The sequence below is a fragment of the Dipodomys ordii genome, unplaced genomic scaffold, assembly GCF_000151885.1.
Source record: "Dipodomys ordii isolate 6190 unplaced genomic scaffold, Dord_2.0 Scaffold24, whole genome shotgun sequence".
NCBI classification, from domain to species: domain Eukaryota; kingdom Metazoa; phylum Chordata; class Mammalia; order Rodentia; family Heteromyidae; genus Dipodomys; species Dipodomys ordii.
Window position 1 is genome coordinate 14,537,306 of NW_012267240.1, and position 16,968 is coordinate 14,554,273.

Below are 16,968 nucleotides of genomic sequence, written 5' to 3' on the forward strand. Positions count from 1 at the left end.
ATATATGAATATATAACATGTTTCAGCTTAGATTTTTGAGTTTACCATATTATAGTTCATATATGAATGCTGAATAGTTATTCATTGTACAGTTAGCATAATGCTCCATTCTATGACAAACACACTCCTACAGATATTACTGAAACAGAAATCTTTCTACTGAGGCTCTGAAAAAAACTAGCCACATGAAGTTTCCTACCAGTGTGCTTTTCCAGATAGATTCTGTGCTTTTCTCAGACAATGATGTCAAATAAAAAGCCAACACAGGGATGAGTTCCCTTGGAAACTCAGCTCTTTTCTGTGTTTTCATATGTGGAAAATATTATGTTATCTGTACAGCATAAATATAGATGGAAGTGGTGTTATGACTGGTGGTAGGGAACCAGCTGTGAGTAGGAAAAAAATAAATATGTAGTGGTAATGCCCTAACTATTGTTGTATCCTGATCTTCTTTTATAAGAACATTGGATGTTACATATAGTTGAAGAAAATAGCAATTTTTTAAACTTGATCTTCCCTGTCAGTTTGAAAACATGCAACTAACAAACTTTAGAAAAGAAAAAGATTAACAGATTATTTTTCCTTTAGGCTTTTTACAATGTTTAATTAATTGATATTTTCATAGTTATGTTGTTGTGTTATTTATTCACACTTCTATCAAAAATATTAATAAATCAGCCAAACATAAAACAAGAACAGGCTATCAAAGAATTTAAGTGAATATAGAAAAAAAGATGGTATAATAAATCTCTACGATCAAATTCTGAAATAAAACCATAGAACAAAAAAGCCTTGCCTGTTGGACAACTCAGACTCACGACTTAAAATGACAACATTTAGATTAAAATGCTAACTTTAACTTAGATTTAATGTTAACATAGATTTGATTTTAATTTAGATTTTAATGCCTCGATTAAAATGCTGATTAAGGTGCTAGGAAGTTGGCTCAGTGGTAGAGTGCTTGCCTCGCATGCATGAGGCCCTGGGTTTGATTCCTCAGCACCACACAAGCAGAAAAAGCTGGAAGTGGCGCTGTGGCTCAAGTGGTTGGGCACTAGCCTTGAGCTGAAGAGCTGAGGAACAATGCTTAGGCTCAGAGTTCAGCCCCCCCATGGCTCAGAGTTCAGCCCCCCATGACTGACCCCCCCCAAAAAAAAACAAACCCCTGCTGATTAAGGTAACCAAGAAAAAGTTAAGGATGCATTTGTCAGTAAAGGCTATTCGTTGTAACAAAAAATACGGCAGCACATCTGTATGTTTATTTCTCATGTGTGAGTCTATGTTCAGTGTGTTTGGCAAGGAAGCTCTTTTGGTGGCCCCTTGGCAGCCCTGGATGATGGGAGCGTCATCTTTTTTATTTTTTGTTTCCATGACGACCAGTGTAGTGGCAAGGCATGGAAGCAAAACCAGTATTAGGTTTTAGAAATTCTTCCATAAACCAGGTGCCAGTGTCTCACACTCAGATATGCAGAAGGAAGTTCTCATTGTAAAGCTAGAATTTCTTCCTCTGTATTACCTCAGTGGCCATCCCATAGTTAAGAGTTGGCTAGTTGCCTTAAAATCTTACAACGGTAACAAGGGAAGAGGAGATGCCATATTTACAATGAAATGTTGCTAGAGTGACAAGTTCAATTTGTCAAATACTTGATCTCAAATAGACTTTCAAATGGGCTGGACTGTCAAGTCTTTGAAATATAGTACTGTACCTTACCTGTCATTTTCTTTTTTGGGGGCCAGTCCTGGGACTTGAACGCAGAACCTGGACACTATCCCTGAGCTTCTTATGCTCAGAGCTAATGCTCTACCACTTGAGCCACAGGGGTACTTCCAGCTTTTTCTGTTTATGTGGTGCTGAGGAATTGAACACAGGATTCATGCGTGTGAGACAAGCACTCTACCACTGAGCCACATACCCAGTCTTTATATCTCTAGCTTCTAGCACAGTTTTGGGCATACTGTGGTTATTCCAAAGAAAAAGAAAGTGTATGGCTAAATTTTCAATTTATGAGTAAAGCTATGTTTTATAATAATAGTTCCTGACAAGTGAAGCTTGGGTGCTTTGCTATTGATTTTTGTGTATGCCTGTTTAAATTTTACAAGAAGGAAAGCGACCATGTAATAGGCCTCCAAAGAAGACCCATCAGTATTAACAAAATGCATTTTACAGGTTCAGTGATTTTGATGTGGATCCTTCCGCCTTCTGCTCCCAGGACTACTTGGGGATTTATGATGGTTCTGATACTAACGCTCCACTTCTTGGCAAATTCTGTGGTTCTACACCCCCTGCAAATATCAAGAGCAGCAATCGTAGCATGACCCTGTTGTTCAAGACAGATTCTTACCTCACAGCAAGAGGCTGGAAGGTAACTTACCGGCAGACAATAGGTAAGAATTTTGAACACGTACATTCTGTTCATCACTTCTGTTACTTGTTTGCCACATGACTACAGCAGCTTTCCATTTAAGCCCTTAAAGGAGGGCTGATCAAAAAGTCCCCATTGGCTTTGTTGACTTTACATTTAGCATAGGAAAGTGTTTTGAGAATTATTTGTTTTTGCGGGGGGTGTCTGTCATAGGGCTTGAGCTCTGGGCCTCAGCTCTTCAGCTCAAGGGTAGTGCTCTACCACTTAAGCCACAGTGCCCCTTCTGACTCTTTCTGCTTATGTGGTGCTGAGGAATTGAACCCAGGGCTTCATGCGTGCAAGGCAAGCACTCTACTGAGCCACCTTCCCAGTCCTTGCCTTGGAGAATTTTAACTCATGACCCCTCGGTCAGACTGAACTAATAAGAAAAAAAAAAAAAGGAAGGCTCTGCATTATTATAACTTGAAAAGAATGAATATTACCACAGAAACCTGGGTACAAAATGCCAAAGACTTAAAAAAGCACTGGTTGAGAATGGAGAAAGAGAAAAAGGTAAGAATTGCCAAGGTTCAGAGGAAGCCAACATTCGATGGGAATGGGAGTTGAGATCTTTGGAGAGTTGGCTGGTGTGTGGTACCTTACTGTAAGACTTAGGGGGAAAAACATATTTTGTTTGGGCTGAAGAGCATATCAGATAGCTAATGGAAGTATCTAGTATGGAGTTGAAACTTGAGAAGAAATTTTGGCTGGGGAGAATATCTTGGAATCACTGAGTAATGACAGGTATAGGTAGCTATGCAAATAAATTAATAATGACCCAGTTCATTCTTACTGTGTGGCAAAAACAATTATCTATATAAAATTAGCTCAAAAGTTAAAATCATTTCAAATAAAAGGCCATTTATCAGTTCTCTGTTTAGATGTGCAGAATCCATGGCACCATTTATATTTGATTCTGGAGAATGTCTTGATTTTTCCATTTGAATATTGATGTGATTAATGTTCTGAAATCTAACAACTCCTCTAACAAATCTGATATACTATGAAGACTCAGAAAAATCTGAGCACTTTCCTAAAATAAATGATTGTAACTCACTTTTCAAGGCATTTCTTTCTACTTACTCTGTAGTATGAATAATCTCCATCTTTCTTATATAAAATCACAGCTTCCCTGAAACTCCTTATTCTTGGTGGGTTATGCTTATGCATGTTTCTTGAAAGAATAAAGTAGCCATTTGAGTTTGGAAAGCTCCTATGCAGTACAGACATCACAAAAATAATTTTACCTCCTCCCTTCCTTTAAGCCTCCCTTGGCTCATGGAGTATTGCTTCTTTAGAACGCTGTGAGCAAACTTGGGTACAAAACACATAAGGCTGCTTTGAAAGAAAAATGAATTTTCCTTTGGCGATCATTTTGCAAAAACCACTCATATTCTGGCCTTTGGCACAGACCGTGCCACCAAATGGCTTATGTCTGTATTTGTGCAAGGTTTTCTTCACTCTAATCTGTGCTTATGACCACTGAAATGGATGTCCTGAAGCTCTTTCACATGGTTGTCCTGTGCACTGTGTCCCAATTTAGCCAGAGTTCACTAGCTTCGTTAAATTAGTATGGGCTTTCTGAGCTATAAAGGAGATGATTGTTGAGTGACTGGGATTTTACTGAGGTTGCATAGGAGAAAACGCCATACACTGTCAGGACCACTGTCCCTGTGTGAATCTTTGAATGCTTATGGTAACCTGCTGGGTTCCCCTGGCTGCACAGAGAAAGTTAAAATGAAGTGAAAAGAAATAGAATTTCATATCTCGCTGGCATTGTGCTTCAACTGTCTTCTATGAGGAGTTTGACCTCTGTCTCATCTGTATAAATTTTATTGTCCAACTGGAGACATTCAATGAATAATTTAGACAAAACCACAGTGATCATTTTTAACTCTCAGTCTAAGGATTAGGATTTTGTTGTACATGTGAATGTACTGATCCGTCAGAATAACTTCAATCTTGTTTTCGTTAGGTTTTGTACATGTGTATGTGTGTGAGTGTGTGTGTATATGTGTTGAGGAAAAGGAGAAGTGATAACAAATACAGTTTTAGCTGTAGAGTTTAGACAATCTTTTAGTTACATATCTGGTTTTAAAACATTTCAGACTTGACTGATTGTGTATACTTTTCCACTTCCTTCTCTTCCGTGGCAATCCACCCTGCCTTTCCTGTGAGCAAAGAGACACTGACTTTCTACCACACAGTGAATTCTTGTTTCCAAGGCTATCAGTTCACCCAGAAAACAGTATCTTCACTGAGTAAATAATTCATGGGAAGAGAAGACCATTGTTGTCTGTGACATTTCCATTTCGTTTTATCTTAACAAAGTCCCCGAGTTTTGCTGCTTTGCTGTTTAGATTACACACTTGACAATAATTTATGTGCATCTGCTTTAATTTTTCAGCCGTCAGTAAAGAACTGGGTTTACATCATTATGTAGTCATCAGTTAAACTTCTTCTGTGTTTGTTGTATTTGGACTGCTAGTGAGTGGGTCAGAGTGAATTTGAGGGGAACTATCCCATGGTTGCTGATTTACTAGATAATGTAGTTAAGTGGGGTCCTTTAGTTGATCTGGCGCCATTAGAACAGAGTGTGGGGTATAAGGTAAGGAGAAAGCAAAGCAACTATTATGGAACTACAATCCAAATTCGCTTTTCTGTCTCCCCATGTACTTCAGCACTGCAGCGATAATTGATCCTAAATGATTGACAATTAGTTAAATAATCATAGTGGATTTCAGGGTTGTAGGAGACTCTGAATTTATCAATATATCTGAATTGACCCATCACTTTTCTGGACCAGCTACTTGTCTTTTATCAAATTGCCCCAGCTCTGTAATCCTATCATGTTAAATCATTACTTCTGTAGATTTGGCTAAAGTCTAACAAAGCCATCCTTTATTCTAGTAACGTGCTGTCATAGCTTCAGCTTTCCATGCTTAGAAGCATGCCTCTGCTTCAGGGTTAGGGATGAAGCTGATCACCCTTGTGACCCATCCTTGCCCTGACTCCTTCCCTGGCCTGACCTCACGCTGCATGCTGCTCAGGTAGACTTTACAGGACACTCATCCCATGTGTCCCAAACTTCCAATGCAGGATATGGTGAGGGACTTCAAGTAAATACATTGGTTGTATAGCCCATTGGGATCATTTTTTTTTCTAAAATAATACTCTCTGTACCACCTAAGCAAATCTCCAGCATACAACAATGAACGTGGTTAAAGTAATCTCTTGGGCATTAAAATCAGTGCATCCAAGTGAGATGAAGATCCCTCCCAGGGGATGACATATCCCCAGGGACAAAGCCCTATGCCTAGAGAAGACAGCAGTGTCACAGAAAAGTGACATGAGTGTCTGGAAACAGCTTACGTGCTGAGGCTGGGACTCTGTCTCCCTTCACCCGAGCATTTGCCATATGGCGAACGAATCCAGATACTCAGGTCAGACTCCAGACCTTTGCCATGAGACAAAGACAGACCTCTCAAAGCATCACAGCCCATGTCCATCTAAAAAAGACAGAATGAATCACAGCTCCACAAAAGTAGACAAACCAAATGGAAACAGCTAAAGACCAAGATGAATGTGGGGACGATCCAGTTGATTCATTATGTCACTGCCTCGAGACACATCCTTTAGAGTCCTCTAACATTTCCAAGCTCAATTTCCATCCACAACGAGAACATCCATTTGAAATATTACCACTTTCTATCTTGTAAGAATCTGACACCGATGAGGTAGCTGATTCCTGTGCAGGCAGGAAGACCATGGCACGAGGAAGCAATGATGAAATTCTGGATTTCTAACTCCTACCGGGGAGGAGGATGGCTGAGTTGTAGTAGTGCCCAGGCCTGTCATTCTCAAGAGCAGCACTTCAAGAGACCATGATCTCTTGCTTTTTCTTACCCACTTCCTGCTGCCATCCAACCATTGCCGTCCTGCGGTACTTTCTATATCTAAAAGTGAATTGTAGTAATATCCTGTAGACCTTAAAGAGGCCTTGCTTGTATTATTGCTCCATCACTATTGGTTGTATGCCTGAATTAAAGAATAAATGGCTAGTCAAGATGGCTCATGCCTGTGATCACCATTGCTTGAAAGGCAGAGATAGAAGGATCATGTGTCAGTACCGGGGTCGGGGGGAAAAGTGATATAGCCCGCTCCTACCGTAACCAGTAATTAAGCATGGTAATTTATATATGGGTCTATAATCGCAGCTTTGCAGAAGACCGGAAGTGGGAGGTTCCCAGTCTGAGTCTGCTCCTGGGCAAAACTGTGAGCCCTTATCTGAAATATAACTGAAGGAAGAAGGGTATGGGGCATGGTTCAGGTGGTAAAGCACCTGCCTAGCACGTATAAGGCCCTATCAAAAAACAAAAAGCAATAGACAAATAAAAATCCACAAATGGGCCGGGCGCTGGTGGCTCACGCCTGTAATCCTAGCTACTCAGGAGGCTGAGATCTGAGGATTTTGGTTCAAAGCCAGCCTGGGCAGGAGAGACCGTGAGACTCCTATCTCCAATAAACCACCAGAAAACCGGAAGTGGCGCTGTAGCTCAAGTGGTAGAGCGCTCACCTTGAGCTGAAGAGCTGAGGGACAGCGCGCAGGCCCAGAGTTCAAGCCCCACCACAGACAAAACAAAAAAATCCACAAATGGAAGTATTTATAATTCAATTTGAATTTATTAGTATTATTATTATTTTGTCAGTTGTGGAGCCTGAACTCTGGGACTGGGCGCTGTCCCTCAGCCCCTCAGCTCAAGGCCAGTGCTCTACCACTGAGCCACCTTCCTAGCCCTTTTCTTACTTTTGGAGATTACTAGGATTTGACCTTTTAATTCTAAGAGCCCTTTTTGCTTTTAGTTTATAATTCGGATGGGGTTTTATGTTCTACCTGGTGCTGGGCTCAGGCTATGATTCTTCTTTCTGCATCTCCTGTATATATGGCATTACAGGCATACACCACTACACAAGCCCTGAAGATTCCATTTCATTATGAGATATAATATTAACTCAGATTCACTTCCAAGAGAGGATAAGAAAAGAAGCAAAGAAAGCCCAACGATAGTCTAGGTCACAAGGATGAACATTATGGGATTCTCAAATGGGAACCAATACAACATGTCCACTGCAGACATCAGCTTCATGTTTTATTTAGCTTTCCCATTTGTGCTGTTAAGTTTAAACTCTGAGAAACACTCACAATTGCTGTAGCCGAACTAGAGATTATATTTTACAACATTTACTGACATTGAAAATGTGTTTGTGCATTTCTTCCACCATCCACAAAGTTTTAAAGCACAAGGACAGTCAGATTAATGGGATTATCATTGGAACAATTTGATAAGTGACAGGACTCTCAGGTTAGCAATAATGGGGCTATGACTCACTAGAAATGGGCAGGGGGATGTTAGTTATCTGATTTCTTAATGTCATTTGCTGTGGGTTATGATGTCAGTGAATGAGATGAGCTGAAACCCTAAACCTATTTAAAGCAAACTAGACTGAGCTTGCTTCCGCCCCGGTAACTCTCGCCTGGTAACTCTCACTGTTGATTAGGCATCCCAGGGGGCACTATTCTAAAGACAAGGTTATCTGCAGGTTATTCTTTGTGGGTTGTATTGAAAACTTGTGTGTGTGTGTGTGTGTGTGTGTGTGTGTGTGTGCTGAGCTTAGAGTGTGGGAATAGGATCAAGAAACCAAGGACTGCTTAGTTCACCAAAACCTTACAAAAACAGATTGAAGTGAAATTCCAAATCAGCAGGAAGAAAGGAAAGGTTTTTTTAATGACTATATATCCAAGTCAAGTTGGTGTTTCCATCTTACCCTAATGACCAGATTCCTTCTCCAGTTGTCCTTGGGGGAATAAAGCAGATGCGATTGGTCGGAAAAAGGGACAAAACTGAGTTACTTTTAAAATACAAAAGATAAACGATGACAGATATTCAGATGAATGTGAACTGTAATGTATTTATTTTCTGTCCAAGACCTGAGCCCTTCCAGTCTCCTCTCAATGCAGCCCAGTGCTGTCTCACAGAAGGTAACGTTTACCTTTGGGTTGAAATTAGTTGTAATCATAGATTACAAGCATTATTCTGTGTTCAGCATTGGTGGAATGTGCCAGGAACAGAAAAGCAAAACACATTCAGTCAGCAACAAAATCTGCAAACATTGCTTGGATGCAAATGAATTATTTAGAAACAAAATACTGTTAGTGATGGGAGCTATGTGATCTTTGGTCTAAGATGTGAAGAGTCTGCTACCCTGTTTTACATTCTGCACACTTGCTTGTCCCAAATCCTGTGGCATCCATATCTACCTCATGCCAGATGAGGTATATACTGCCTGATGTAGCTTACTCCTTCTAAGTCTCACAACTACCCCCTAAGAGACAGGAATCACCCTCACGGAACAGAGGGAAATATGATGAAGCCCTTTACATCTAGTGAAAGCATTGGTGAGCATTTGAACCCAGTTCTACTGGCTCCCACACTCCTGCCTTTCTTAGTCAGCTTTCTGTGCTCCTGTGGCAACTGACAAAAACTCCCTGGCATGGGGAGAGAGCCTGTGGTGTGTTTCCTGAGATACCACTTTACTGAGTCACAACTGTTTCTCTCTACATTCACCAAGTGGTGCTGCCCGGTTTTGTACCACTGCCTGGTAATCTGGGTCCAGACCTATGCAGCACATTTAGTGCCATACGGTCACTGTAGAAACACCACACATGACCACAGAAACCAATGTCCTTCCTCCTTCCCACAAAATAGGAACAGTATTCTCAAGGAACTACACTAGTAATAAATCCTGCAGGATCTTCAACTACCTTACTCTGGTCAGACTTAAGGAAAATAGTATTTTTTTTTTTTTGTCGGTCGTGGGGCTTGAACTCTGGGCCTGGGCGCTGTCCCTCGACTCTTCAGCTCAAGGCGAGTGCTCTACCACTTGAGCTACAGCACCACTTCCAAGGAAAATAGTATTAACCTTCATATATAATTATATTCACCAAAGTATATGGTCTGATGTATTCTCCTATTAGGTAATATTTATGTACTAGTACTATATCTTATTATTGATTCAATAGTTGCATAAATAACAAAGGTACAGACAAATACAATTTACACAATTACATTTCTAATGTAACTATATAAGGATGTACTTATAAGGAAGATAGGTAAGTAGATGAATAGGTAGATAAATAGACAATTGCATTGGAAAATGAGGATAAGAACTCTCTATAATAAATAATCTGTAGCTTGAGACTGACTTCCCCCTTACCACAGGATTCCAAGATGATGAAATAATGTAGACATTTTATTTTTGTGCTCATAGAATTCAGTTTACAAAATGGGGCACTAAGGCACCAAGAAATGAAATGACTTACTAATATAATATAGCCAGATCTTAAGACATAGGAAAAGAATTCCTTCATCATTAAATAATGCTGCCATCTGAGTAGTAAAAGTTGAAATCAATAGCACAAGGCCGAAACTATCCCATCAACAGCAGTAATAAAACAATTCCATTCCTTTCTTTAAATTATTATTAAAAACTCCATACTTGGTATCCAGTAAATCCCATCTGTTTTATATTACAGATCATATTATGACTATTCAGCACATTAGTTTTAATTCTGCCTTTTAAAAATATAGAATATTTCCAAATTTTGCTAACTTGATTTTGCAGTTGTCCTTGTTGAATAAACAAAGTCATACTTCTTCTGAATAGTATGGCCGCACGTTAGTATGTTCTGAATTTTACAAATAAATGAATTTGCTGTTCCTGCTGAAATCTAATAGTCAGGGATTCAAATTTGTTAGGCAATTGCCCCAATATCATTTATTATTTCACACTTGTAGCTAAAGGGGCATTTTCCCACCACCAAGCTGCCCTTCAAATGGCGTTTTAAATCTAATTGTGACATTTTTATTGATTCTGTTGAAATCCTTACAATCAGATATGCCACAAAGGTCAGCTAAATTAGTTTTGGCAATGAGCTGATTCATAAAATCAAAAACTCATTTTGTTAAGAAAAAGTATATGTGTGTACACACACACACACACACACACACATTTAGACTTAATTACAAGAAATTCCCTCATAATCTTAGACTAGAATGCAAGGCTTCATCTAATGAGAATAATTTGCATTTCTGATTATTCCTTTATAGTTTATTCAACAGTGCTCCAGCTGCTATCCATGAAGGCAGTAAGCCTTTCTTTGAGGTTATAAAGATAAATTTGGCCAAGTCCGTTTCCTTGCCAACTGTGCCCCAAAAAGAAAATTCAAGAAGTCAACATAAATTCAGTATGCCAAATACTTTTTCATAGGAAAGGAACGTGGAAGCTCTCTGAGAGTGATTCTTGAAGTTCAATAGAGTGGGTAAGATTATAAACATTGGAGCACCACCTGCTAAGTTCAAACACAGTTTATGCTTCCCAAAATTCTTGATCATTGAAAAATGGGCTTAGCTGTTCTATCTTGATTTTCTTACCTATAAAACAAGCACACTGACAATATTATTTTTGGAAGGATGAGAAGGGTTCACTGGGGAGACTTCATTCTATGAAGAAAATATATATACAAAGTTACAGATGCAACCTATTTCAGGGGGTACAGACAAGAAGTAAGAGGACCCAGGGGCTGGGAAGGTGGCTCAGTGGTAGAGTGCTTGCCTCGCATGCATGAGGCCCTGGGTTCCATTCCTCAGCACCACATAAACAGAAAAGGCCAGAAGTAACAGAAAAAGCCAGAAGTGGCACTGTGGCTCAAGTGGTAGAGTGCTAGCCTTGAACTGAATTGCTGTGGGACAGTGCCCAGGCTTAGAGTTCAAGCCCCATGACCAACAAAGAAAGCGGAGGTGGGGGGGTGGTGGGGAAGAAAATAGAAGACAAAATTTGGAGGCCCCAGCCTTACATCCTTATGTGGCTAAAAGGATGCTATGTTGGCTTCTCCCAGCTCCCTGGAAACTTAAATGCACTTCCTTCACACTGACTCCTTTATTAGTTGTCTAAAGCCCTAGATTGTCTTGGGAAACAGGAAAATGCCTGATCTTTATCTATTAAGTCCAGCTAGCCTTCAACCACTTGAGCAGTAGATGTCCAAAGAAAGAAAGACACAGGAATAACATCATGAAAACCTCAGAAAATCCCAGCCACAAAAAAGTCAGTTCTCAAAATAACTGCTTAAAAAATGGATCATATGCCAACAAGGCCTTCAAGATGTGTTCAGCTAGATAAGACAACTCTTTCTTCCTTTATCAAATGGAACCTGGGTTGAGCATCTCTCTGAAGTTTAATCATTAGAGGGAAATCATTTAGGATTCAGTTTCTGATTTTTAATTAAGTAGATCTGGCCCGGAGTCTCACTGCCTATTATAGTTTTATATTCCCAACAGTTCTTTAGCCAACATGTTTTCCTTCTTTAAAGAAATAGCTTGTTTTGAGTGAAATATTTCCAATTTAGGGACAAAGGTTAGAGTGACATTTGTTCCTGAGCACAGGGTGTGTCTGCCTGTCTGATGAAGTAGCCACTGATGGATGAGTGTTGTCTGGACAGTGGGAAAATGTGTAATATTGAGGAAGATGATGGATTTATGATGCCAAAAACAGCAAGGTTAAGATGTCCTCCATCAGTAGAAAGAATGACTTCAAAATATCAGCAACTATTTACAAGTGATTTGCAAGTGGGACTATTTTAGTTTCTTAGAAAACTGAAATACAGAAATAGTAATGTGGCATATTTTGGTAAATGCTCCCCCACTTTTTTTTTTCCCCTGGTCATGGGGCTTGAATTAAAGGCCTGGACGCTGTCCCTGAGCTCTTTTGCTCAAGGCTAATTCTCTACCACTTTGAGCCACAGCTCCATTTCCAGTTTTTTAATTGAAGGTAAGTGTCTCACCGTCTTTCATGCCTGGGCTGGCTTTGAGCCACAGTCCTCAGTAGCTAGGATGACAGGCATGAGCCACAAGTACCTGGCTTATGCCCTTCTTCATTACATCCCTCCTTACATTTCCCATGAGCACACGCCTATGCATTCTATAGTTGGAGAAAGAGCGGTGCATGGTCCTCCAGCCCTGACATGGACAATGAGAGCCATCGCTCCTGCTCACACCACAGCAAAATTTGCTCACTGCTGTGAGCAGGGTTTGTGATTTGTTCAGTTATCTGACTCTTTAGGCCATGACTATCTGATGATGATGATGTTAGTCCTTTGTCTTCTTTATCCAAGGTGGGTATTTTTAACCAATCAATGTACTCCATTATATTTCGTAAGTCTGACGAGCCATGTGTGTATATTCATTTGGTGTCACCACCATAATGCTGCAGTAACAAACTGTGTTCATCATCCTGGCATTTGGCAGGCCTGGGCCTTTTCTGCCTCTGGGCTGCATGTAGCTGCACGTGGCTTTAGTGTCTGGCCACAGCTCTCATCTGCTCACTTGAGTCTACTTTCTGAACCAGCAGTTACTCGGAATACAGAAAACAGAGTGAAAACACCGCCAGTCACATATAACTCAGCCTGACCTACCTCCTGACTACTAGTTCTCATCACCTAAACCAAGTCATAGGGCTAAGCTTAATATTGAGTAGGTATGAAAAGTACTCTGTCCATTCTATTGGCCTTCAAGGAAAGGGAGGAGAGACAGAAAAACTGAAGAATTAGGAGCAGAGTATCTACAACTCACACTATAGAGTCTTGGTGCCAACACTTTAGGGATCTTAGTTCTAAGATTTCCTAGAGCAAAGGGCATTATTATGACATTATTTATGACCTTTTTATTAATAGTAGAAGTACCTACTGCATAATAAGTATGTACAGTAACAATTACTTTGATCAATTGTCATTCTATTATCTTATTGACAATAGTAAGTTACTGATAAAAATCACTTGAATTTTATACTGCCAGTACCAGGATTTGAACTCAGGGCCTTGTACTTGCTCAGCTGGTGCTTAACTATTTGTGCTAAACCTCGATCTCATGTTTTGCTGATTATTTTGGAACTGCAGTCTGTTGGACTTTTCTTCCTTGGCTGGCATTCATTGGAGATTCTCCAGATCTCAGCCTCTTCAGTAGCTAGGATAACCGGCATGAACCACTGGTAACTGCCTAGATACCTTGATTTTTTTTGGGGGGGTGGGGGGGGAGTCTGGTCATGGTGCCTGAACCTGGGCCTGGGCGCTGTCCCTCAGCTCTTCAGCTTAAGGCTAGCGCTCTACCACTTAAGCCATAGCACCACTTCCGGCTTTTTTCTTTTTTCTTATTGGTGCTGAGGAATCGAACCCAGGGCCTCACGCATGCGAGGCAAAACACTGAGCCACCTTCCCAGCCCCTAGATACTTTGATTAAAAAAAAATAACATTGGGTTTTTGAGCAAATGTATTACTATAATGTGTAGAAGTCTCTGATTTTATTGCTGTTCCTCACTCCAGTTTGCACTGTGGTAATATTCTCTCATTGTTCTAGTTGTATTGTTTTCTTGCAGTGGTGGGGACAGTACCCAGAGCCTTGCCCCTGCCAGCCTACACTGAGCTTTTCAGCCCCAGCCCCACAATATTTGTTTTTTTTTTTTGAAAAATATTTTTATTAACACATTATTTGTACAAAGATGTTGATGATACTTACAATTTGCACATAATATACTTTGATCAAATTCATCCCATGAATGTTACTCTTTCTTAACCACACTCCTTTTGTTATTAAACACTTTTTGATGTTTTATTGATATATATATATATATATATATAATTCACTTCCTATCACCTACTCTTTCCCCCTTCTTCCATCTACTAGTCTTCCTTTTTACAATCATGTCATATTAATCCTTTAGGTCTAGATTCCACATATAAATAAAATTATGCAATATTTGTCTTTCTGAGCGAGTTTGGTTTACCTTGTTAAAAGTGTTGATCTCCAGTTCCACCCTTTTATATCCATATTTTCAATCTTATTTATGACCTGGTAATATTTCATTTTTATATTTATATATATATGTATATCACATTTTCTTTAACAAATCTCTGTTATTGTGTACCTAGGCTGGTCCCATGTAACCCTCCAGATAACATGCTCAAGAATGATTTAGGTGAATCTTATGATAATTCTGTTTTTAGTTCTTGAACTCCATAACAATTACCATCTTGGCTATACTAAATTGTACATTCTTTTTTTTTGGTCTGGTCGTGGGGCCTGAACTCTGGGCCTAGATGCTGTCCCTCAGCTCTTCAGCTCAAGGCTACCGCTCTACCACTTGAGCTACAGCGCCACTTCCGGGTTTTTTCTTTTTTCTTATTGGTGCTGAGGAATCGAACCCAGGGCCTCATGCATGCAAGGCAAGCACTCTACCACTGAGCCACCTTCCCAGCCCCTAAATTGTACATTCTTTTTCTTAACTATGTATAAAAGTTTCTTTGAAGGGCACCAGTGGCTGAAGCCTGTAATCCTAGCTACTCAGGAGGCTGAGATCTGAGGATCAAGGTTCAAAACCAACCCAAGCACGAGAGTCCATGAGATTCTTAACTCCTGTAAACCACCAGAAAACCAGCAGTGACACTGTGGCTCAAGTGGTAGCGTACTTGCCTTGAACTGAAGCGCTCAGGGACAGTGCCCAGGCTCAGAGTTCAAAAAAAAAAGTTTCCTACCCCCAACATATCTAATCAGTATTTGTTGCTAGTTGTTTACCTATGGACATATAATGATTGTAATGCAATGGAATCTCAGCTTTTAAAAAGAAATTCCTTTATGGCTAGGATGTCAAACACTTCTTCATGTATTTGTTATCCATTGGTACTCTTCTTTTGAGCATGATCTCTGTAATTCCTTTGCCCTGTATTACTTGGGTTATTTGTTCTTCTGAAACTTAGTTTTTTTTAAAAATTTTAATGTATTATCGATGCTAATCCTTTGATTACTAGCTTGTAAAGATTTTCTCCCATCCTGTGAGCTCCTCCCTTGATTGAGGAAATGTTTCCTTTGATGTGTAGAAAGTTTAATTCAATACAAACACAATTTTCAGCCATTGCTCTTATCTCTTGGGCAATTCTAATCCTGTTTAACAAACAATTGTTTGGCCTGAATTATCAAATGTTTTCCTAAAGTTATTTCAATGTTTCAGATCTTATATTTATATCTTTGGTCCACTTCTAATTAGTTTTTATTCATAGTGAGAGATATGGATCTAGTTTAAATCTTCTACATGAGAACATACAGTTTCTCCAGCACCATAGATTACAGAGATTGTCTTTTCTCTGGGCTTTGTCTTTCAAGGCAAAATGGCTGTAGCTATGCCAACCTTAAATGTTTTCTTAATAGGTCTCTTCTCTTCTGGTCCCCTGCCTTTTAATGTAATATTCTGCTGCCAGATAAACTTTTAATCAAACTAGCTAATAAATTGGATTTTGACACTACCACTCTTTTAATCAGAAATGTTTAACAAGTGTCTCATTATCCAAGGAAAAAAGTTTAAAGTCTGATATTTAAGGATGGATAGATAGACAGATAGACAGACAGATAGATATAAGATATCTATATAGTGCTTGTTCCAGGGCTTAAATTTAAGGCCTCATACTAATTTGGCTTTCATGATCATGACTGGTGCTCTACTACTCGAGTGTGCTTTATTCTAGTTAATAGGAGATAGAAATCTCTCAGACCTTTCTGTCTAGGTTGACCTTGAACTGCAATCTTGCATATCTCAGCCTCCTGAGGGGCTATGCAAGAGCCACTGGCATCCAGCTATGTTATCTCTTGAATATGAAAACAACAGTTAACAATACATAAGCATATCATTTCATTAATGCTCTAAGTAATTGCTCTTGCCTGTTATGCATGCCAATACGCTTGAGTGGTTTCTTTACGTAGCAGTCTGCACCAGATGAAAGGCGGTTAGAAGTCAAGTGTGCTCAGGGCTTGCAGTCATGTTTCATGAGCACAATCTTTAGCAACCTTGGTGTACAGCTGTGGTAGTGCTTAACGGTGGGAATGATTGCAGCCTAGTTACTAAATGTGGCTGTGTTTGGGATCAGGCCTTTGAAGGCATATCAACTCTAGGAAATGTCTGACTGGGCAGATAGTTTCACCTCACTTGGGAGCTACAGGCCGGGCAGCTGTGACTGACTGAAGAAAGCACCTGTCCTCAAAGTAACTCTGCTCAGCGGCTGTGCATTTGATTTGTGGTCAGGGTTGAGATGGGGCTGCCATTGTCTTTCTTTCCTGCTGAGACCCAAGTATAACATCTGAGCACCCCCTAATGGGGAAAGCTATCTTTTCATGATAAAGGATGAATTGGAATGAGATCAAGAGCACTGACCAAGGCAAGGGAATTTAACTTGGGAGCTGCTCATGTCTTCTGTTTGTGTAGAATACAGGCTTTTTATGCCGTGTGTGTGTGTGTGTGTGTGTGTGTGTGTGTGTGTGTGTGTGTGTGTGTGTGTGTGTGTGTGTGTGTGTATGTACTCACATGTGCCAGTCCTGCGGCTTGAACTCAGGGCCTGGTCGCTGTCCTTGAGCTTTTTGTTTAAGCCAGCTCTCTACCTCTTGAATCACATTTCTACTTCTGCCTTTTTGGT

At 40.0% G+C, this 16,968-nt stretch overlaps 1 protein-coding gene across 1 annotated transcript in view; it reads left to right on the forward strand.

Moving 5' to 3' along the window:
* The window catches only part of Cubn (cubilin (intrinsic factor-cobalamin receptor)), a 250,702-nt gene that overhangs the window by 218,997 nt on the left and 14,737 nt on the right, over window positions 1-16,968 (forward strand). The window contains exon 59 of the mRNA XM_013014602.1: window positions 2,168-2,385. Coding sequence (XP_012870056.1) covers window positions 2,168-2,385 — 218 coding nt within the window. The remainder of the gene's footprint in view (window positions 1-2,167; window positions 2,386-16,968) is intronic.